This window comes from Danio aesculapii, chromosome 13, assembly GCF_903798145.1.
Source record: "Danio aesculapii chromosome 13, fDanAes4.1, whole genome shotgun sequence".
NCBI lineage: Eukaryota > Metazoa > Chordata > Actinopteri > Cypriniformes > Danionidae > Danio > Danio aesculapii.
Genome location: NC_079447.1, coordinates 5,356,180 through 5,381,895, shown reverse-complemented (window position 1 = coordinate 5,381,895; position 25,716 = coordinate 5,356,180). Strand labels below are relative to the sequence as shown.

The 25,716-nt window shown below is 35.0% G+C and overlaps 1 protein-coding gene across 2 annotated transcripts in view; it reads right to left on the bottom strand.

Annotated features, from left to right (window-relative positions):
- acoxl (acyl-CoA oxidase-like) overlaps positions 1-23,843 on the bottom strand; it is a 130,205-nt gene extending 106,362 nt beyond the window's left edge. For both annotated transcript variants that reach the window (XM_056470581.1, XM_056470582.1), the window contains exons 1-10: positions 23,667-23,843; positions 23,408-23,504; positions 20,975-21,061; positions 20,709-20,795; positions 20,220-20,318; positions 16,669-16,783; positions 14,611-14,697; positions 14,452-14,524; positions 11,593-11,722; positions 6,315-6,349 (exon numbers count right to left, since the gene is read on the bottom strand). In XM_056470581.1, coding sequence (XP_056326556.1) covers positions 6,315-6,349; positions 11,593-11,722; positions 14,452-14,524; positions 14,611-14,697; positions 16,669-16,783; positions 20,220-20,318; positions 20,709-20,795; positions 20,975-21,061; positions 23,408-23,504; positions 23,667-23,794 — 938 coding nt within the window. In that variant the 5' untranslated portion in view covers positions 23,795-23,843. The remainder of the gene's footprint in view (positions 1-6,314; positions 6,350-11,592; positions 11,723-14,451; positions 14,525-14,610; positions 14,698-16,668; positions 16,784-20,219; positions 20,319-20,708; positions 20,796-20,974; positions 21,062-23,407; positions 23,505-23,666) is intronic.
- Positions 23,844-25,716: the final 1,873 nt, after the last annotated feature.

The window sequence follows — 25,716 nt, the reverse complement described above, 5'->3', positions numbered from 1 at the left end:
TATGTGCAGCTGTTATGTGCAAATTGGCATGTAAAGTGTGTTGTTAAATAAGTGTATATGTGTATAAAAGTGTATGGCAAGTAGTGATGTTGGTTCCACAATTATTATCATCAAGTGTTCATGAGATGGATTGCCTGAGGGAAGAAACTGTTTCTGTGTCGGGCTGTTCTGGTGCGCAGTGCTCTGTAGCGTCGACCAGAAGGTAAAAGTTCAAAGAGGCAGTGTGCTGGGTGTGAGGGGTCCAGAGTGATTTTGGCAGCCCTTCTGCTCGCTCTGGATAAGTACAGCTCTTGGGGAGTAGGAAGGGTTGTACCAGTGATTCGCTCAGCAGTCCGAACTATTCGACGTAGTCTTTGCAGGTCGTATTTAGTAGCTGAGCTAAACCAGACAGTTATTGGTGTGCAGATGACTGATTCAATGATGGAGGTGTAGAACTGTTTCAGCAGTTCTACGTGAACATTTGTTAAAAGGTAATGTGTTTCAGGCCCCCAAAACAACATTGAAGTACCATGAATGGAAACAACGCATCAAATGTTTCAGTTTTGAGCAGCAGCTCTATAGAAAACAGCGTTTATCACCTCAAGTCAGTTCAGTGTTGATTCATTTCCAAGTTTGTCAGCTATTATTATTTATTCTGCAGCCAACAGGGCCCAACATTGGTTAATATCAGTTGTTATTGAGATAAAGGTAATTCTATAGACCATTTTGAGGGATGTAAACAAAAACAATGGTCCCAACGCATATCCTGTTTTACATTTGTAATGTCTACCGCTTCCGAGAATCCAAAAAGAGCCACATATTGATGAATAATGTTATGACAGTTGTTTTAACATTAAGTTATAGGGTGAATTGCCTCTTGTTACAGTTATGAAATAGTTTGATAGCAAGCAGGAAATGTTCATGGGCCAATGACATGACCACATTGAGATGGTCTATAACACTGACATGGCAACCATCATGAGGGAGTATGGCTTTAATGTAAAAATCTCTTCTTCAGAAGTAAAGCTCTTTTTCATCAGAACCGCAGTGTCTATTTTGAACCTCACAGCAGGTTGTAGTAGAACATATAGAAGACGGCGGAAGACAAGGTGGAACCACATGATGAAAACACACATTTCCTGAAGCATGTCATCTGAATGAGTGTCCTGCACAACACTATGATGGAGGACTCTGTTTGTCTGTCATTTACTCTGCCACACATCAACTCAAGGTAATATGGAATTAACAACTCGTTTTATGTACATATAGTTGGTACTCTGCATCCTCTATAAAATTTTCAAGTATGCTGTTAGCTGCAATAACCACTTTAACCCTTTTTAGGGCACTTATTGGAACCCTGAAGTGTTACTAGAGATTACTAAAAGACATTTATAAAATTAATTATCTTGTTATCAGTGTAAATTAAGTTACCATATATGGCTTCTTTCCAGATAAAGGAGCAAAGTTAAGTTGTAGATAATATTACAATCCTCTGAATGTTTTTATCACATTTTTGGCAAAACAATTTTACATTTTTAATCTAAATGAGGTTTTTATCTAACGATTTGCTGAAACAAAGTCGTAGGAAAATAAACTCCAAATATTAGAAATCTGAAAATGAGACATGTTCTATTGACAACAATGAATCAATAATGAATCAATCAATCAGCTTGCAAGATTGCACCTATATTGAAAAGCAAAGAAAATTACTTAAAGTAAAAAATCGACACATATTTATTTATTAACATATTTATTAACTAAATAAAAATCCCTAAAACTGAAATAAAACAAAGCTATACAGAAATAGCTCATAAAAAAAGCAAAATATTAATAATTACAATATATGTACACACTCACCGGCCACTTAAGGTACCCCTTACTGGAACCGGGTTGGACCCCCTTTTGCCTTCAGAACTGTCTTAATCCTTGGTGTCAGAGATTCAACAAGGTACTGGAAATATTCCTCTGAGATTTTGCTCCATATTGACATGATAGCATCACGCAGTTGCTGCAGATTTGTCGGCTGCACATCCATGATGTGAATCTCCCGTTCCACCACATACCAAAGTTGCTCTATTGGATTGAGTTCTGGTGACTGTGGAGCCCATTTGATTACAGTGAAATCATTGTCATGTTCAAGAAAGTCAGAGATGATCAGCTTTATGACATGGGGCGTTATCCTGCTGGAAGTAGCCATCAGAAGGTGAGTACACTGTGGTCATAAAGGGATGAACATGGTCAACAACAATACTCCAGGTAGGCTGTGGCATTGACACGGTACTAATGGGCCCAAAGTGTGCCAAGAAAATATCCCCCACACCATTACATCACCACCACCAGCCTGAAGCATTGATACAAGGCAGGATGGATTCATGCTTTCATGTTGTTAACGCCAAATTCTGATCCTACCATCTAAATGCTGCAGCAGAAATCGAGACTCCTCAGACCAACCAACGTTTCTCCAATCTTCTATTGTCCAGTTTTGGTGAGCCTGTGTGAATTGTAGCCTCAGTTTCCTGTTCTTAGCTGACAGGAGTGGCACCCGGTGTGGTCTTCTGCTGCTGTAGCCTATCCGGCTCAAGGTTAGACATGTTGTCATTCAGAAATGCTCTTCTGCAGACCTCGGTTGTAACGAGTGGTTATTTGAGTTACTGTTGCCTTTTCATCAGCTGGAACCAGTCTGGTCATTCTCCTCTGACCTCTGGCATCAACAAGGCATTTGTGCCCACAGAACTGCCGCTCACTGGATATTTCCTCTTTTTGGACCATTCTCTGTAAACCCTAGAGATGGTTGTGCATGAAAATCCCAGTAGATCAGCAGTTTCTGAAACACTCAGACCAGCCCGTCTGGCACCAACAACCATGCCACGTTCAAAGTCACCTTTCGTCCCCATTCTGATGCTCGGTTTGAACTGCAGCAGATCATCTTGACCATGTCTACATGCATAAATGCATTGAGTTGCAGCCATGTGATTGGCTGATTAGAAATTTGCGTTGACGAGCAGTTGGACAGGTGTACCTAACAAAGTGGCCAGTGAGTTTATATGTATCCCAGACAGCTGTCATAATATTTATTATCACTCTAATTCCATGACATACCTAATGTTAGCAAAGATGAATAAATACTGCAATAAATACATATTGTGTTCGTTCATGTCATCTTGCTTTAAGTGTACGACAAGCTATTCATCAAGTCTTATCAACCTAGTTATCCGACAGAAGACTCATCAATGCAGGTGTCTCCATCAGATGCACGAGCACACGAGGGTTGACCAGTCGGTGTCTGTACTTTCACTGCAGTATAGTTTAAGCGGTGTTCAGAAAGCGTGCTGGTTTTGTGGTGCGTGTCGTAATAAAGATGGGAGGTGTGGTGGCTGAGAGCTCGAGCTGTGGTTTCTCTCTCACACCTGGCGAGGCCTTAAGCGCTCAGACGTGTTTTTTGGTAACTTTGTTCCTCCTCTGATATGTGTGGGTGCGCAGAGCTGCTTTGCAAATGGAAAACCTGCAACTATAGAAAGCAAACATTTCCTCTCTTTCTGTTTTTTTTTTTTTCTCTGCGCTCTGGGGATGCCATGTTGATTCGCCCACGCAGACGCTCGCATGCTGGATGATTCTCTTTCTGCGGTGAGGAGAAAACTCCACACGTCACGACGATCGTGCTCATTTCTAGAGTTTGTTATTTATTTTTCTCTCCCCTGCGACCACATAAATAGCTTTTGAAACTCGTCGATGCAGTTTTGATGTCGGTTTTTTGCGTTTGAAGGAGCGCGGCTGTAAGATGCTGATAATAAATAATTACAGGGAATATGTTTGATCTCTTCGCGTCTGAGTTTTAGAATCAACCTATAAGCAATTCAGCGTTATGGATGTAACATTTTCAGTACAAACTTAAAAGTAAAATTCACAGAGGAACTATATGTTAACATTATATTGAAACATCTGTTTATATTTTCCAAAAACTACTAACCACAGAGTTATGGGATCAGAAAAAGATCAATCTGTGAACATATTTTAAGATTTTGAATGAGTTAAATAAACATGCGTTATGGATGCGATCAAAAAAGTCTGCGAGTTTACAGTATTCAACATACTTTGTAGAAATTCTGTGAATTTTTTTTTTTTTTTTTTTAAAGATTTATTTTTGGCCATTTTGCCTTTATTAGATAGGACAGTATTTAGGACAGGAAGCGAAGTTGGAGAGAGAAAGAGGGGGGGTAGGGAAACGTCATCGAGCCGGGATTCGAACTCGCGACGCCCTGATGTGCTACTGCACCATATGTCGACGCGCTAACCACTAGGCTATTGCGCCGACAAATTCTGTGAATTTAACAACACAATCCAAAATAAATGATGCTAATCAACAGGAGAAGAGTTGCTCAAATTAAATGCAAAAATGCAAAACATTAAATGCAAAAATGTCAAATCAAATAAAAAGAATCGTGTTTGTTCTACATGATTCGTTACATTTTATTTGACGTTTTTGCATTTATGAGGGAAAAGCTTGGATATGGATGACACAGCTCTCTGCTATGGATGTGACATGTGAAATTGGCACTTGCATACTTTAGTAAATCAAATATAATAGTTTGAAAACATCGACAGAGACATTTGTGAATTTTTTAAAGTACTGCAGTGTTTCCTCTCGTTTTTTTCTCCAGCTGTGGCGGCAGGCCATTTACACAGATCTTCCAACTCCCTATCAGAATCAGAATCAGAAAGAGCTTTATTGCCAGGTATGTTCACACATACGAGGAATTTGTTTTGGTGACAGAGCTTCTACAGTGCAACAGGATTACAGAGACAGGACAAAAACAGATAATATATATATTTTAAAAATAGAAGTAGTGAGTGCAAATATAGAGATTGACAAGTGTATGTACGTGTTTATTACTATATACAACGTTATATGTGCAGCTGTTATGTGCAAATTGGCATGTAAAGTGTGTTGTTAAATAAGTGTATATGTGTATAAAAGTGTATAGCAAGTAGTGATGTTGGTTCCACAATTATTATCATAATATTGCGTTATTTCAATGACAAGTGTCATGATGCAGTATTACAAGTCAAGATCGCATTTATTGAATACGAGCATGCGAATCTCTTTGCTTGAGCGCTGATTTTCTCTGTTCGTGCACAAAACTTCTTGCACGCCCCCTCAAAGATGCAAAAGCACAAATTTTCTTGTGCGCTCTGAAATATCGCTGCTTCAGTGCGATTTAGCGCATTTATGTAACGATTATGTCTCTAAAATTTATTTGATTTGCTAGGAATGTCGCGCCATTGATGTAGTGGTTAGTGCGTCGACACGTGCACTCCGGTGCTTACGGCGACCCGAGTTCGATTTCGCCTCGCGGTCCTATGCCGATCCTTCCCCTCTCTGCTCCCCATGCTTTCCTGTCATTTCTCTGTTCGTGGTCAAAACTTGCACACCCCCTCAAAGATGCAAAAGCACAAATTTTCTTGTGCGCTCTGAAATATCGCTGCTTCAGTGCGATTTAGCGCATTTATGTAACGATTATGTCTCTAACATTTATTAGATTTGCTAGGAATGTCGGCGCCATTGGTGTAGTGGTTAGTGCGTCGGCACGTGCACTCCGGAGCTCACAGTGACCCGAGTTCGATTCCGCCTCGCAGTTCTATGCCGATCCTTCCCCTCTCTCTGCTTTCCCGTCAGTTCTCTCTACTGTCCTATCCAATAAAGGTGAAAACCTCGAAAAAATAATAATAAAAAAATATTGCTAGGAATATTTATGAATGTCTCCAATAGACCTACAGAGTATCATTGATGCGTCCTGAAGTAAAGTGAAACAGCTGTAAAATCCATCAAGATAAAGTCATTGTATGTTCAGCCTTAGACCTTTATCTATAAAGTATAATTATGGAAACCGTGTTCATCTTAATTGAAAGCTACATCGTGTTTGCTGGCCTCACACATCGCGCAGCTGTCAAGTCAGTTAGTCAGCATGTCACCTTAAAGGGTTAAACAATAACACACAGCTCTACTATTACAGAAAAGTTCACTCTGTTATAATTCACTTACCTTTTAATAGTTTTGGTGCGATTATCACCCGCTATTAAAAAGAAAACAACGACTGAGTGTTTTGAATGGGAAGCTGTAATGTAGCCGTGGTGGGATGAATTTTGGTGTGGCGCCCCGCCATGGAAGATTGAATGTAGCTGAAAGCATGTACTGTGAAATACTTTCTCACGCAAAAAAAGCTGTGGTGAAATGGTTTCACTATTATGGTGAAAACATATTTTTTCATGGCAAGGTTAACATCTGCATGGATCTGCTCTTATAGTACACAACGTAAACAGATTTCATATTTTCCTACCTGTGACTGTAGCGAACAGCAATGATGAGCCCCAACTGTGGAGAAAACACAAATAGGAAAGGACGTTAAAGATGACTTATACACTATTGAGGGTTTTTGAAAATGACCTTCTATACAGTGTTTAAAACAGCTTTAAGTGAATGAAAACTTCCAGCTGAGGTTTAAATCTGAAACTGCACCGTGTTTATAACTATTGATTCTTAATCTAAATAGCCGACTCACAAGTCGACTAAATGAATCGAGTTGGGATCGGATCTTTTGATTGAACGCATCGACGTCAATACGGTACATCACCAAATATGTAGCTCCAGATCCGGTAAAATGTGAACATGGTTTCCCTTACGACACTAGCGGATCTAAAATCTAAATTATGACCTTTTATAATGCAAAATAGGGTCTCTTTAATAATAATGTTCATTCATTCATTTTCCTTCAGCTTAGTCCATGATTTATCAGGGGTCACCACAGCGGAATGCATATAATATACACAGGGGATGCACTTTCAGCCACTACCCAGCACTGGAAAACTCCCATACACACTCACATTCACACACACTCATACACTACGGCCAATTTAGTATTCAATTCACCTATACCGCATGTGTTTGGTGTGTGGGGGAAACCGGAGCACCCGGAGGAAACACATGCCAACACGGATAGAGAACATGCAAACTCCACACAGAAATGCTAAATGGCCTAGCTGGGACTCGAACCAGCGACCTTCTTACTGTGAGGTGACAGTGCTAACCACTGAGCCACCATGCCGCCCATTAATAATAATGTAATATTAATATATAAAAACACAGTTATTCATCCATACATGTTCATTTACTCATACGCGTGTCATTAAACTCTTATTTACAGCACAAAAGAAGGTTATTTTCTTGTTATTTACCAGCTCTTGTCTATATTGGTCAATTCAAGTCCAGTTTGTTTCTATAGCACTTTTCACAATAATTATCGTTCCAAATCAGCTTTGCAAAAGTTATTACACTCTTAAAAATGCTGGGTTGTTTTAAGCTAATGTTGGGTCAACAATGGACAAACTCAACCATTGGGTTAAAAATGTCATTTAAATTTTTATTTTAGAAATGATGGGTTGTTTTAAGCTAATGTTGGGTCAACAATGGACAAACTCAACCATTGGGTTAAAAGTGTCATTTAAATTTTTATTTTAGAAATGCTGGGTTGTTTTAACCTAATGTTGGGTCAACAATAGACAAACTCAACCATTGGGTTAAAAGTATCATTTAAATTTTCATTTTAGAAATGCTGGGTTGTTTTAACCTAATGTTGGGTCAACAATAGACAAACTCAACCATTGGGTTAAAAGTGTCATTTAAATTTTTATTTTAGAAATGCTGGGTTGTTTTAACCTAATGTTGGGTCAACAATGGACAAACTCAACCATTGGGTTAAAAGTGTCATTTAAATTTTTATTTTAGAAATGCTGGGTTGTTTTAAGCTAATGTTGGGTCAATAATAGACAAACTCAACCATTGGGTTAAAAGTGTCATTTAAATTTTTATTTTAGAAATGCTGGGTTGTTTAAAGTGGATTTAATTTTTTTGGAATGTAAGAAAACATTCATTTTATCAAATGTTTTTTCTTTTATTTTTTGAGCAAACAATATTGACTATTGATTTTTTTTTTGCAGATTTGCTGAAGACATTACTAAAATGGATGAATGTAACAGTACACTCTAAAAAATGCAGGTTTGTTTTAGTCTAACTCTGGGTCAAATATGTACAAACCCAACAGTTGGGTTAAAAAATGTCATATTCATTTCTTTTTTTAAGTTAATTCAATATTGTCCTTATTTGATCCCAGAATGTGTTTGTGATTTTGTTCTTCATAATTAAATTAAGACTCATTTGATCAAATATTAGGGGCCGTTTACATAATGCGTCTTTTGTACACACAAATTCATTATTTCCGATGGAAAGTGCAGCTTGCATGCACAAATAGAGAGCGCTCGCATTTTCCAGGCAAACCTAGTTGAAACACCACATCTTTTCAAATCATTTATCAAATCAAAAAATTTTCTGTCCTTGGCCAAAAACTTGCTCTCACATTGTTAGTGCTGTGTACGCATTATCAAAATCTATTTTACGTAGTTATAAAAAACTAATTTAAACAACATAGATTGTTGCGTGTTCTATGATATGCTGTAATAAATTTGAACGTCATTTTTTTCCGTATTATTTACCATGTATATGTAGACATTACATGAAATGTCACGTCATCACGTCATAAAACATTAGGTCATGAAAATGTACTTGAAATTTCTACAAAAGTCCTGGAATTTTAGTAGTAAAAATGTGTGTGAACCCTGATATTAAAATATACATATTATTTTGTAATACAATTTTCATAGTAGTCGTAAAACATTACTTTGCTAAAGCATTCCACATGTAAACTTTTGTTTTAGGCTAAATTCTAATTAAATTGATCCAATTTTCCCATACTATAGAATTTTCTGTCTACTTTACAAATATTGACAAAAGTATGAAAAAAAATACTATTCATATTCCTCAAAACATTGGGGGTGCTCTTGTTTGGTCACTATTGAAAACTGGATGTCACCTGGTGGTCATGTTTGGTACTGCGGCCAAACAAAATCTTACTGAAAGCTCATCTTTTGAGATATCAACTTCAGATTTGGAATTTCAAATTTCAGATATTAAGCTTTGATTTTGTAAATTTTAGGCTAAATCAGATTTTGTAAAATACATATTTTATGTAATCAAATATATATATTATTATTATGTGCAAAAGGCACATAACCTTTGTTTTGCTTAACTTTTTGAGCTTTTTTTCATTTTAGCTACAATCTGACATCTGTCTTCTTTAAAATGCGACTAAGCTTAAATCTGTGCACCAAAACTTTAAAGATTGGCATTCATTTAAGCTGAACATGTCATTTTCATATCTAAGTTTTAAAAGTGAGGGCGACATTTAAGGAATACAAGTACACACATATTAATTTTCACCCACACTGCATATTTATGTAGGATGATGTACAGTACACATCAAAGCAAATCTCCGCTGCATGATTGCTTGAATTGCAAAATGAAATTTACAGTACATTATCTGACAGACATTAAGATTTTATGATATTATAAAGCTCAGCATTATGATTTTCTCCCGTGCTGCTTTGTGAAAAACACCATACAAATACATTTGACAACACTTAAAGGAAGATGAGTGTGGTCTGACCACAGATCCACCCACTTTCACTGGATGGAAAAAGCTTCACTTTTATGTTTTACGCATGATAGAATGTTAGAACAATATATGAGAGAGTAATCTTATTTTTTGAATCAGTAATTAATATTACTGTCATACTGTATTATTATATGACCTAATATAGTCTGATCTCACATCTGATCCATGAGAATGTTAGTATGCTTTTGTTAAATAACACAAAGATTAATTGTAATTGTTAACTGAAATACAGCTAAAATAAAAAACACAAATACTAGATAAACAACGTGATAATATGTAATATACACTAAAGTGTTACAAAGACTAAAACTGAAATAAAAAAATATTAAATTAATAAAATTACATATAATAAAACACAAATACTAGATATAAAACTTAATAAAAAATAAACTGATGGGCTAAAATGGCCAAAACTGGCATAAAAATTGACATAAAATAGAAATATTAAGACAAAAACGAACAAAGAAAACAACAAAATTACTAAATACATAATTACTAAAAACTATTTATTGAAATTCAACAGAACAATAGTAGCTGAAATAAAAAGCAAATACTAGATGAACAATGTAATAATATAAACTGAAGTGCTAAAATGACTAAAACTGAAATTATAATGTACATAAAATATAAATATTAAACTAAAAACTAAAATGATGAAACCGAACGGAAATATTAAAACAAAAATGAATTTAAATGACAAGAACACACAACAACGTAGCTAAATACACAACTTACAGTACATTGAAATTCAACAGAAAAATAGTATGTTTATGTTAAATAACACAAATACTAACTGTATCTGTAAACTAAAATAAAGCTAAAATATAAAGCACAAATACTAGATGAACAATGTGATAAAATATAATATAAACTGAAGTGCTAAAATGACTAAAACTAGAATTAAAATGTAAATAAATAAAAAAATTTAAAAAAATTCTAAAACAAAAACTGACATATAATAAAAATGACATATAATACAAACACAATAAGTGCTAAAATGACTAAAACTGACATAAAAATGTACGTAAAATAGAAATATAAAATAACAAAAATGAACAAAAACAGAATTTACTAAATAGATAATAACTGAAAAAATATATTATATAAATGGAAAAATTACTAAAACTTACATTTAAAATAGAATTATTAAAACAAAACTTTGACATATTTGACAAACTTTGACTTAACATATATTAAAACCCCCAAATATGAGATGTAAAAATTAATAATGCCTAATATAAGCTGAAGTGTTAAAATGACAAAACAAATCTACATAAAATCTAAATATTAAAACTAAAATGAATATAAATGACTGAAGCACATAACAAAAATAATAAATACATAATTACTATTAACATATTTATATTGAAATTAAACTGAAAAATATAAACTAATGTCAATGTGTACTTTAATGGTATTTAAATCCTGTGGTATGTTTGAAAAATAATTGTATGTCTCCCTCTTGTGGTACAGCTGAATTGTGATTGTGTTTCCATATTAATATAACTGATATGTGTATATATATATATATATATATATATATATATATATATATATATATATATATATATAGATAGATAGATAGATAGATAGATAGATAGATAGATAGATAGATAGATAGATAGATAGATAGATAGATAGATAGATAGATAGATAGATAGATAGATAGATAGATATTTATTTATTTAAAGATATTACTCTTCAGCTTAATGTGCAATTTAAAGGCTTAACTAGGTTAATTAGGCGAGTCATTGTATAACAGTGGGATGTTTTGTAGACAATCGAAAACAAATATTGCTTAAGGGGGCTAATAAAATTGACCTTAATATGGCTTTTAAGGTCAATATTGTTGAAAAAAATAAATAAAAACTGCTTTTATTCTAGCCGAAATAAAAAATAAGACTTTCTCCAGAAGAAAAAATATTATAGTAAATACTGTGAAAAATCCCTTGCTCTGTTAAACACCATTTGGAAAATGTTTGAAAAAGAAACAAAGTTCACAGGAGTGTGAATAATTTTGACTTCATCTGTATGTATGTATGTACTGTACCTTCATAGCAGCCATGGCTTGTACGGTGAGGCCGAGACGAGTCGGTGTCAGCGCCGCCAGCATTGCATTAAATCGATTACCTCTAAGAGCAGGAGACGAGTACAAACCATCCGCTGACACTGAGCCAAACCTGACAGTGACACAAAAGACAATAATCAGATGCATAAATACAATTGAGATCAAAATTATTAAATGAATTATTTTCTTTTTCAATTATTTCCCAAATTATGTTTAACACCGCAATGAATTTTTCACCGTATTTACAATAATATTTTTTCTCATTATTTGTTTTATTTTAGCTAGAATAAAATCAGTTTTTAATTTTTTTAAATCCATTTTAAGGTCAATATTATCAGCCCCTTTAAGCTATATATATATTTTTTGTCTACAGAACAAACCACTGTTATACAACTTGCCTAATTAAATGTCAATTTAAGCTGAATACTAGTATCCTGAAAAATATTGAGTCAAATATTATGTGCTGTCATCATGGCAAAGATAAAAGAAATCAGTTATTAGAAATGAATTATTAAAACTATAATGTTTAGAAATGTGTTGAAAAAAATCTTCTCTCCGTTAAACAGAAATCGGGGTAAGAAATACACAGGTGGGCTAATAATTCTGACTTCAACTATAACTCTTTATGTTTTAATATTGACAAATACCAAGGCAGTCTTTTGATGATGAGCTTTTTAAATACATAATAATAAATAAAAAATAAACCTTAAAATAAGCATTTAAATAAGAAATGAAAAAAAAGGTATGTAAGTATATATCTATATTTACACTACCAGTCAAATGTTTGAGGTCAGTAGTATTTTTAAATGTTTAAAAATAAGCTTCTCCTGCTCACCAACGCTGCATTTATTTAATCAAAAATACAGTACACGTTGTAAAATAGTGAAATGTTATTGCGCTATAAAATAACTCTTCAAAAGTAGTTTATAATTTAATTATTCATTCATTCATTTTCTTTTTGGCTTAGTCCCTTTATTAATCCCGGGTCGCCACAGCAGAATGAACCGCCAACTTATCCAGCACGTTTTACGCAGCGGATGCCCTTCCAGCTACAACCCATCTCTGGGAAACATCCAAACACACTCATTCACACTCATACATTACGGACAATTTAGCTAACCCAATTCACCTGTACCGCATGTCTTTGGACTGAGGGAAACCGGAGCACCCGGAGGAAACCCACACGAACGCAGGGAGAACATGCAACATGCCAACTGACCCAGCTGAGGATAAACCAGCGACCTTCTTGCTGTGAGGCGACAGCACTACCTACTGCGCCACAGCGTCACCATTTAATCATTTATTCCAGTGATTTTAAAGATGAATTTTCAGCTTCATTACTCCAGTCTTCAGAGTTACATGATCCTTCAGAAATCACTCTAATAATAATTATTATTATTGTTGTTGTTGTTATTAATATTATTCATATTATTATTATTATTATTATTAATGGTAATAGTAATAAAAGCAATAATGACTGGATTAATAATTTAAGTTGAAACTACATACAATAAGAATGCAGGTATTTAAAATTTTAGTGAGTATTTAACAATTTCACCTTTTTTAAATGTAATAAATGGCGCTTTGATGAACAGAATAATTTTCTTTAAAAAAAAAAAACATTAAAAAACTGACCACAAACTTTTGACTGGTAGTGTGTGTCTTAAATTTTAATATTTATCACTGAGTGTGTGTATATATTTACATTATAATATATTATACATATACTATGTGTAATTAAATTGATACGTCTTATTTAAATCATTTATAATATATAATTATTAATAATAATACTACTACTAGTAGTAAAAATAATAATGACAATAATCATCATAAAGAATATGGTGAATTTGGTGATGATAATGATGACAATAATAATTTTAAAAATTATTATTATTACGATTATAATTTTGTTTCCATAACTTTCCAGTCATTCGAAATAAATAGATATAAATAAATACATAAATATTTTATAACAAAAAAAGTAGCGAATAGTAAATATTTTTTCATGCATATATATAATAATAATAATGCTAACATTATATTGAAACATCTGTTTATATTTTCCAAAAAAACTAACCACAGAGTTCAGAAAATCTGAAAAATTTCAGATATAATATTTATATCAGGGAAAAAAACATGTGTTATGGATGTGACAAAAAAAGTCTGTGAGTTTACAGTATACAACATACTTTGTAGAAATTCTGTGAATTAAACTGCACTAACCTAAAGAAATGATGCTAATCAACAGGAGAAGAGTCGGCTCTTTATAGAACAAACATGATTGATTTTGTTTTATTTTACATTTTTGCATTTATGAGGGAAAAGCTTCATTATAGATGTGACATCTCTCTGTTATGGATGTGACAGATGTGAAATTGCCACTTGTGTGACTTTGGTAAATCAAATTTAATAGTTTGAAAACATTGGCAGGTTTCTTCTCTATTTTAATGAAAATTTAGTTTTTATCATGGCGAGGTTGACATTTTCATGGAATTGCTATATATATATATATATATATATATATATATATATATATATATATATATATATATATATAGTTGAAGTCAGAACTTTCAGCCCTCCTAAATTATTAGCCCACTGTGTATTTTTCCCCAATTTCTGTTTAACAGAGATTTTTTTTCAACACATTTCTATAAATAGTTTTAATAACACATCTCTAATAACTGATTTATTTTATCTTTGCCATGATGAAAGTGAATCACATTTGACTAGATATTTTTCAAGACACTTCTATACAGCTTAAAGTGACATTTAAAGGCTTAACTAGGTTAATTAGGTTAACTAGGCAGATTAGGCTAATTAGGCAAGTTAACTCACTTTCCCAGCAGATTTTCCCTTGGTATCCGAACATTATCAAATATCAAAATGCCATTGTCAACTCCATGCAGACCTGTGTAAAACACACATACAGATCAGAAAAGTCAAAGGTTATCCAGTAAGGCTATATTGCAAAATAATGTTACTGTATTACAGTACCTTCCTTGTGCTTCATATCAGAGACAGTCACTCCAGGCCACATGATTCCATTCTCATCACGGATTGGTACAACAAAGCAATGAGGACCTGAGAGAGACAACTTATCAATAAAATGTATAATGCGAGGCATCATTCATAAAATATAAATTAAACAAACATTAATTAATGCAGGAACCAACAAACAGAGCATTTAAGTAATCTAATCTAGAGGTCATAAAAGCATGAACTAGCTCTTCTGCATGTGAGATAAATAGCATGTTTCTTAGCTTAGCGATATTTCTGAGATGAAAGAAGGCTGTTTTTGTAACATTGGAGATATGGTTTTTAACGCTTAAGTTGCTGTCGAATATAACACACAAATCTTTTACAGTGTAGAACAAGTTACCTGTCCAAGTCTAATATTTATCGAAAAGGGATTGTTCAGATGTGGCCACTTACTGGCAGTTTTATGGTTATAACTATTTATCACAGGTTCACTGGAAACTGCCTTTTCAAGGTAAAAACTAAATGCTACAGGCCATGACTGTTACACACTAATGTATTTACAGGGACATATTATTGACAATTAAAATATTATTTTCATTCAGTTGCATCATGTCAATCTCCATATGGTCAACTTTTTAGTTTATTTTGTAACACACATTGTACAGTGTCATACTTGTGATGCAGAGTGCTCGATTTCGAGTCCAGCGAAGCACACTGCCACAAAAGACAAAAAACTATGTGCAATCAAGCTAAAACTTGGTGGTTGTAGTGCACTTTTACCAGTGCTTACGTTTGATAAAACACTATTGTTTGGGTTTAATAAGAATTTAGGTCAGTTGTTTTTGCTGGTCTAGGTTAGGAGTTCCCAACCCATGGGTCACGGTCCAGTATCGGGTTAGGAAAAATTTACTAACCAGCCTCAATAACTCAAAATCCCACAAAATGCTATCCCACTTTATTGTTAATTTCCCAACACAGGCTCATTGGGATATGTGCCCTGGGCTACATTTTTGAAAATTATGAAATATGTGTGCAGGGCTACGTTTGGCTGAATTTTGTGTGTAAAATGAACAGTATGGGGTGGCATGATGCCATCGACAGCTTATCTTCCTTTTTGTGCTAATGTTGATCACTTACTTCCATATGGACGGCTTTTCTAGTGCAAAAGGTTTGCTCAGTAGCTCTCCTTGTACAGCGTCAGACACAGAGCGGATTAAATTTGCAGTGGACCAGAAATCAGTTCAAACAAAACCAAAAAAAAGCAATGTGAAATCGGTGTAAAAGCATGCGGGTAAGATGCATTTTCTTTTTCTGTACACTTGGCTGGGTTTAGGGAAGGGGCGGATGGGTCAGTCGATAGAAAGCTTATATAGTTTATGCTTTCACAAGCTGACCGGTTTCTCTCATAGATGCACAAAAAGAACATTGAGATTAGCAGAAATGTACACAGTGGCCTCTGGTGGATTCACGAGAAATGGCACGTATAAGAAAACGTGCCCTATAGTAACGTATTTGAGAAATGTTCACAGTGGCTTCTAGTGGATTTATGAAAACAAAAACTGCAAGCAGATGTAGCTTCGGGCACATATTTTTGTGATTCACAAGAATGTAGCTCTGAGCACATATCTCCAATGAGCCTCGGTTGGAGTTTAACTTTGATTCTGGGTTTATACAAAATGCATGTTTTTCAATGACACAAATTTTCCTCTCAACTTTAATTATTTGTTACAATTATAATATACAATTTAATTATACTTTCACAATAGAATCAATTGAGGTGAATTCCATGTGATCGTTCACACTGCCTAGCAGAAATTTAGTTTGCATTGACTCTGCATTTAATCTACTTGCGTGAATAGGTCATTTCGCTTTTGATGTGAACTCATCATACCTGTTTTATTAAAGATGCAATAGATGCAATTTCACAATTGATGACACCTTAACAACCTCCACAACACCTTTTAAGCATTGTAATTCCAGAAAATATAACTGAATAAAAGGTTGAAAAGGCTTGTTATAATGATGTAAATTCAGTATGAACAGTCTTAGTCGAAAAGTCTTCATCAGTCTTACCCTGAGATTCTCCATTAATGATGAGCTGAGCAAATACAGCAGCAAAGTTTCCTTTCATTGCGTTCCCGATGTACATTTTGTGAGCGTCTTCGGAAGGTGTGTGAATAATAAACTCCTGCAAAACAATGATCAGAATCATTCAAACATTTCAACTCAGTGTCTGTTTTACAGTAATCCACGTATGTGTGGATTCAAGCAGTTTAAGTACATTTTTGACTTCTAAGGGAAAAAATTAAATATGTTATGAAATATGAAAATTAAATATATGAACATTTAACATTTGTAAAACTTCCCTATTTCCCTTATTGGAGTTTATATAAAAATATATTTGTGTCATTCAGTTTAGGGCACTTTTTTACATGGATATTAGAATGTGTCCTATTTAATTAAAAAATGGAGCAAAATATAATGACTTGTTTATACAGTAATGATTATAATTAATTAATTTAATGAATATAAATCTTTTCAGGGGCAGCACGGTGGTGCAGTGGGTAGCAGAATCGCCTCACAGTTGGCATTTCTGTGTGGAGTTTGCATGTTCTTTCCGTGTTGGTGTGGGTTTCCTCTGGGTGCTCCGGTTTCCCCCATGAGTCCAAAAACGTGTGGTATAGGTGAATTGGGTAAGCTAATTTGTCCCTAATGTATGTGTGTGAATGAGTGTGTATGGATGTTTCCCAGCAGCACAGTCATTCATTCATTCATTTTCCTTCGGCTTAAGCTGGATTTATACTTTCGCCTGCGCGCGCATCTCACAAAACAGACGAGGTTTTTATACTTGACGAGTTCACCATTGTAATATCCTTTAAAACAACAAGGAGCGGTCAAAAGAAACCCACCGTAAAGTCAGACGGATAAACCGAGAAGCAGGAAGTTTCCGGATCTATGTCATATCATTAAAATCATTCAGTATTTTTAAACTAATTATTTGTATCAATTATTTAAAGATTTTTATAACCATTCAAGATTTTTATTATTTTTTTTAAGATTTATTTTTGGCCTTTATTAGATAGGACAGTATTTAGACAGGAAGCGAAGTTAGAGAGAGAGAGAGGGGGGTCCTCAAGCCTAGATTCGAACTTGGGATGCCCTGACATGCTACTGCACCAAATGTTGGCACGCTAATCACTAGGCTATTGCACCGACACCATTCAAGATTTTTTTTTGTCAAACTTAGACGCATCCCTTGCTTGTGTTCATATCTCAGACAGTTTTACCTATGAAAGTTTATTAAGATATTAATGACAGCAGAACATGTGTTGCTCTACAAATATATTTTTTATTAAGGCAAGAATAAAAGCAAAAAAGTACACTTACTATAAAATACTGATGTTTTTTAGATTTAGCCTGCTCCACAATTCACACATTACTGTCTGGCTAGTTTCTGTCCTCTTCTTATGCTAAAAAAAGAATAATGGTCCGACATTCCTGACCATTATGACCAATAAATCCAAGAAAAACAGGCCATCAGTATATTGTAAACCAATTCAAATATTCCTCTCCAGTTATCAAAGAAATAATTTGTTCCTTAATTTTAGTTTTGTAACTATTAAATTTTTTAAATTTAAAATTGCAATATATACATCAGTGTAAAACCTGTGAATGGTGGAAAAACATATTCTCTAATTGTTTATTAAAACCACACGGGTCTCCATTTTCGCCATGGCCTATCTTTTTGGATTTAACGAACTTATCCCTGTAGTTTTTCAAAACTTTTTAACAAAAACTTTCCTCCTTTCCCACGGCTGTTGCAATTTCTAACCAAGAATTATTGACTATCTGGTTATCTCTATGATCACGGATCATAAAGATGTACGTACAGACGTACCTGTTTCAGACAAAATCTCTTCAAAGTGTTTCATATTCAACTCAAATCAAACGTAGCGTGCTGTTCGCTTGAGTCTCAAAAAAAATCATCCGCTCCGCCAGCCGAAATCATGTCATGCGCACCTAAAGCGAACCTCCGCAAACTCCGCGATGACGTTACATTCACCGCGCACACACTGAAAAAAATTTATTTGGGCTGAATTTAAACAAACAAATTAAGTTGAACATTATTAAATTTAATTTGTTTGTTTAAATTCAACACAAATAAATTGTTTGCAACAGTTTTGCATGCAACACTTTTTTCAGTGCACTCAAGCAAACTAGCGGATGTGTCGAGTATAAACCAGGCTTTCCTCTCTGATTCATCAGAGGTCGCCACAGCGGAATGAACCACCAACTTTGGACTGTGGGAGAAACCGAAGCACCCAGAGGAAACCCATGCCAACATAGGGAGAACATGCAAACTCCACACAGAAATGTCAACTGGCACAGCTGGGACTCGAACTGGCGACCTTCTTGCTGTGAGGTGACAATGCTAACCACTGAGCCACCATGCCGCCCTAAGCATCACGCATGCCCCAAAATTACTCATTATCTTTTTAAATCTTTATATTCTCATTGCAAAAAAAAATTAAGGCAACAAACTTCAGGACATTTTCGAGTTTACTCAACTTTCAACACAATTACTGCACATGACTCTATTTGAGTTGAGTAAACTCAAAAATGTCCTAAAGTTTGTTGCCTTAATTTTAAGTTGAGTCAACTTTGTTTTGTACAGTGCTGCCACTATGCTTCAAAGCGCTATGATTTACCCATTTTCAGTATGAAAATGTAAACAATTTTGTATGATCACTTTTCATATAATGTAATATGTAGAGGTCAGAATTAGTATGTTGTGTAATTTTTTTTCGAGGTTTTCACCTTCATTGGATAGGACAGAAGAGAGTATTGACAAAAAAGCATGGGGAGCAGAGAGAGAGGAAGGATCGGCATAGGGCCACGAAGCGGAATCGAACTCGGGTCGCCGTGAGCACCGGAGCGCATGTGTCAACGCACTAACCACTACACCAATGGCGCCGACAATGTTGTGTAATTTTTTTAATTCATTCATTCATTCATTTTCTTTTCCCTTAGTCCCTTTATTAATCCGGGGTCGCCACAACGGAATCAACCACCAACTTTTCCAGCACGTTTTACGCAGCGGATGTCCTTCCGGCCGCAACCCATCACTGGAAAACATCCATACACACTCACTCACACTCATACACTATGGACAATTTAGCCTACCCAATTCACCTGTACCGCTTGTCTTTGGACTGTGGGGGAAACCGGAACACCCGGAAGAAACCCACGCGAACATGAAAACTCCACACAGAAATGCCAACTGACCAAGCCGAGGCTCGAACCAGCGGCCTTCTTGCTGTGAGGCGACAGCACTACCTACTGCGCCACCGTAACACAATTTTGTGTTAAACTACATTCTTATCAAATTTACATAAACGAAATTAAACCAATGTTCCAAAATGAAATGTTTGCTACACATTTTAATTTATTTCTGTTGGCATCTACTTTACTAACAAAAGCAGCAACCATATTTGTACTTTTATGATTGTAGTTCTCTGTAACCCTGATTGCAATCTACTTTTATGATTGTAGTTCACTGTAACCCCGATTGCAATCACAGCTGATCTATCGTCAAACATATAGTAAGTAGACTTTGGATGTACCTGCGTGGCCTGATCATATCGGGCCTCGGTGATAATGCCTCGAACGTTGCTACCATGACCCCTCTCAGTCATAGCAAACATCCCCGTGAACTGTAACTCCTGCAATTAAACGCAGCCAAACAGATGTTGCATTGGCACTTAATCAATATCTGCACTGTAAGAAATGCTGGGTTCCACATAATCCATTTGTGCTGGGACAACATAAAGGAATTAAGTTAACTTATTAGTTTTTTTTACAAATTTAGGTGGATTGAACATAAAACAATTGGTTGTCCCTCCAATAAACTCAATAATTCCATTGTTTCAGCTCATTTTGAATTAGTTTGAACAAGCTGCAAGCATTACTTTTTGAGTGTGCAGCCATCTCTGCACTAAATAAACAACACATGTGCAAACTCAAAAAAATGTGCCTGAAGAGAGCAGGACTTTGACAGGCAAACATGTGCAGTGTATAAAGTCTGCAGTGCACAGAATTTATCCATGACTTACTGAAACAGGGAGATAAAACTTGATCTTCTGTTCTGGACTGCCCAGATTATTGACAGCACCTCCGTACAGTCCGCACACAACACCGAGCTGAGGGAGACACACAGCAAGTCAGTAATGCTTCACCGTCATGTGGAATAAATGCAAATGTGTGGCATCATGCATGCTAACAATGCAAATGAGTCTGAGAAACAGCTCAAAATCTAAACAACAGCAGGAAATACTGTTAGAAACGCTGTTGCTTTTAATGAGAAGCAAACTTTGCAAACCTTGACCCCTGTGTTCATGTCGGCAGCGCAGACGACTTCGGTGATGCTCATACTTTTGTTTATAAAGCCTTTTTGCTTCTCCTTTAGCTAAACAAAAGACATAAGTCGCTTTAAAATGTGTATTCAAGACTTACCACAGTACTGCATACTTGTGTTTTTATGAACACCGTATTGTATGTAAACACATTTTTACAGTATGTAATGCTAAAATGACATTATTTGGTTTACTTGCATGACGTATTGTGCTATCCTTTAAAATGATCATGCTAGTTCAGTGCATTTACTTGATCTTAAGATTTTGATCTTAAAAATCTACAGTATTAGTACAGTAAATGCTGAGATTAGCGTTAACTAAAATAATAAATGCAACTGAACCTTTTTTCAGTACTATATGTGTACTTAACATGTACTTACCAAAGAAAACACTAGATTATATATGTTAACTACATAGGTTTGAGGGTAGTATAGAGGAAGTAGCTAGCTATTACAATGATTAGTACATAATATGTACATGATTATGATTATAAATGCTGCTAACTTGCATAGTTAACTAATGTTAATAAATAAAACCTTATGTATCATGTTAAAACCCAAATGTAGAACATCTATAAGTAACTAACAAAGTTTAGCCTTGGCGTACGATGCAAAATGAACTTTAGTGCTAAACTAATAAACAACTGTTCTACTATTGTTACCATATGCCATCATAACTTTACCATTGTAAAGCCATAGTAAATTTTTAATGTGTAATGGAGACATGTAGAGGACATTATCTGTCTTGTGTACCTGGTTTTTAAAATGTTCTTTCATTACTGGCATTAACTAAATTAAATGCAATTGAAAGTTTTTTCAGTACTATATGTGTACTTAACATGTACCTACCAAAGAAAACGCTTGATTATATATGGCAACTACGTAGATTTAAGTGTGAAGTAGCAAGTTTTTGCTATAATAAGTACATAATATGTACATGAGAGACCATAAATGATGTAGGAATATTGTTTATTGTTAAAGTAGTTCATGCTAACTTGTGTAATTAGCCAATTGTAACAAATAACACTGTTTATGTATCATGTTAAAATCAAAATGAATAACTAACATAGTTTAGCCTTAGCGTACAATGCAAAATTAACTTTACTGCTATGCTAATAAACAACAGTACTACTATTTTTACCATATGCCATCATAACTTTACCATAGTAAAGCCATAGTAGTTTTTGAATGTGTAATGGAGACATGTAGAGGACATTATTTTTAAGATGTTGTTTCATGTCTGGCATTAACTAAATTATTAAATACAATTTGTACAGTACTATATGTGTATTTAACATGTACTGACCAAAGAAAACACCAGATTATATATAGTAACTACATAGGTTTAAGGGTAGTATAAGGGAAGTGGCTAGTTATTACTATAATAAGTACATAATATGTACATGAGAGACCATAAATGATGTAGGAATATTGTTTATTGTTAAAGTAGTCCATGCTAGCTTGCGTAATTAGCCAATGGTAACAAATAAAACAGTATATGTATCATGTTAAAATTAAAATGAGTACCTAACAAAGTTTAGCCTTGGCGTACGATGCACAATTAACTTTAGTGCTATGGTGATAAATAAAAGTACTACTATTTTTCACTATATAGCACCATAACTTTACCATAGTAAATCCATAGTATTTTTGGATGTGTAATGGAGACATGTAGAGGACATTATCTGTCTTGTGTCCCTGGTTTTTAAGATGTTTGTTCATGAATTGGCATTAACTAAATTAAAAGCAATCGAACCTTACAGTACTATATGTGTACTTAACATGTACTTACCAAAGAAAACACTAGATTGTATAGGGTAACTACATAGATTTGAGGGTAGTATAAGGGAAGTAGCTAGTTATTACTATAAGTACATAATTAGACACCATAAATGATGTAGGAATATTGTTTATTGTTATAGTAGTTCATGCTAACTTGCGTAATTAACCAATAGTAACAAATACAACTGTGTATGTGTCATGTTAAAACCAAAATGAATAACTAACAAAGTTAAGCCTTGACGTAGGTGCAAAATTAACTTTAGTGCTATGATAATAAACAACAGTACTACTATTTGTACCATATGCCATCATAACTTTACCATGGTAAAGCTATAGTAGTTTTTGAATGTGTAATAAAGACATGTTTATTGTTATAGTAGTTCATGCTAACTTGCGTAATTAACCGATGGTAACAAATAAAACCTTAAATGCATCATGTTAAAACCAAAATGTAGTAACTAGCAAAGTTTAGCCTTCTACCTTAGAGCTATGCTAATAAATAAAAACACTAACGTTACGGTTTTTACCATATGGCACCATAACTTTACCATATTAAATCTATAGTAGTTTTTGAATGTGAAAGGGAGACATGAAGAGGACATTATCTGTATCGTGTACCTGGTTTTTAAGATGTTCCTTCATGACTGGCAGTCTCAAAATGTGAGAGAGTCTGTCTGCAGTCAGATCTCTGTTCTGATCCAGAGTTCGTTCATAACTGCACGAGAAGAACACAACGAGCTCTTGTTAACTGAAATAAATGCATTCAAAGCTATTATAAACCTTCTCCAGAAAGTGAAAACCTCCATCTGGACTCTGGGAAAGCGAGTGAGTGTATATTTCATTCAAGTTCACTCATTAAAGGAAACGGTTTACCCACCAGCTGGACTGAAACAGTTCACTCTTTGAAATCGCGTCGCGAAAAGCATGTTTAATCTCACAGAATTCCCCATCTAGATATCTGGCGAGGCTGCTGGATGGCATTTGGTCCATGGATGATAAAAACATGGCTTGAGTTCCTGGTGATTTCACGGTAACTAACTGTTATAGATTTCACTTCCGCGTATGGCTGATGTCACCGCGTTGCGCGGCAACACCGGCCAATGCACTTCAATTGAAGAAGGACTAATATAAAATATTAAATGGATAACTCGCAGAAAGGCGACGCGGTGGCGCAGTAGGTTAATCTAAAACATTGGTTTTGCTAAAAGCATCGAGTCTCTAAGTGGTTCAGACTGAAGTAATTGCTAATGTTTAATGTTCAGGGTTAGAGGTTCATTAGCAGCAAATTATCATATGAACATGACATTACAGGATAAAAAAACATTATAAATATGTTAAATAATTTAAAATATGGGCGACACGGTGGCTCGGTGGTTAGCACAGCAAGAAGAGTGCTGATTCGAGTCCCGGCTGGGTCAGTTGGCGTTTCTGTGTGGAGTTTGCATGTTCTCCCTGCATTTGCGTGGGTGCTCCGGTTTCCCCCACAGTCTAAAGACATGTGGTACAGGTGAATTGGGACGGCTAAATAGTCTGTAGTGTATGAGTGTGAGTGCGTGTGTATGGATGTTTCCCAGAGATGGGTTGCGGCTGGAAGGGCATCCACTGCATAAAACATGTGCTGGATAAGTTGGTGGTTCATTCCGCTGTGGCGACCCCAGGTTAATAAAGGGACTAAGCCGAAAAGAAAATGAATGAATAACTCGCAGAAAGAAACTACTAATGTATCCAATGGTAAAAATAAATATAGCCATTTTCAATGATTAAAAATTAATTTTCATGACAGTAAAATATATGAGGCAGATGATGAGTAGCCAGGTTTACATTTTTTATTTTCCTTAGTACATTACAAACATAAGGAGCATAAAACCAGTCATAAAGGTTTTATTATTTTTATCATTATTATTATTACTATCATTCATTCATTTTCCTTCAGCCCTTTATTCATCAGGGGTCACCACAGCGGAATGAACCACAAACTTATTTAGCACATGTTTTACACAGCGTATGCCCTTCAAGCTGCAACCAAGCGCTGGAAACACCCATACACACTCATTCACACATTTACACTACAGACAATTTAGCATACCCAATTCACCTATACCACATGTTTTTGGACTTGAGGGGGAAACCGGAGCACCTAGAGGAAAACCAAGCCAACACGGGCAGAACATGCAAACTTCACACAGAAATGATAACTGACCCAGCCGGGGCTCGAACCAGCGTCCTTCTTGCTGTGAGGCTATTGTACTAACCACTTAGCCACTGTGCTGCATATTATTATTATTTTTATTATTATTATTATTGATGTATACATAATTTGAAAGCTGAATAAACTTTTCATTGATGTATGGTTTGTTATATAATAAATATAGGACAATAAATATGACAATATTTGGATGAGATACATTTATTCATTCATTCATTTTCTTTTCGGCTTAGTCCCTTTATTAACCTGGGGTCGCCACAGCGGAATGAACCACCAACTTATCCAGCATATGTTTTACGCAGAGGATGCCCTTCCAGCTGCAACTCATCTCTGGAAAACATCCATACACACTCATTCACACTCATACACTACAGACTATTTAGCCTACCAATTCACCTGTACTGCATGTCTTTGGACTGTGGGGGAAACCAGAGCACCCGGAAGAAACCCACGTGAACGCAGGGAGAACATGCAAACTTCACACAGAAACGCCAACTGACCCAGCCGAGACACAAACCAGTGACCTTCTTGCTTTGAGGCGACAGTGGATGAGATACAATTAGTTAAAAATCTGGATTCTTTGGGTTCAAAAATGTAAACATTGAGAAAGGGGTTTTTAAATTTGTGCAGATTAAGTTGTTAGCAATGCATATTACTAATCAAATGATATTTGTTTTGATATTTTTATAGTGAGAAATTTGCTAAACGTCTTCATGGAAGA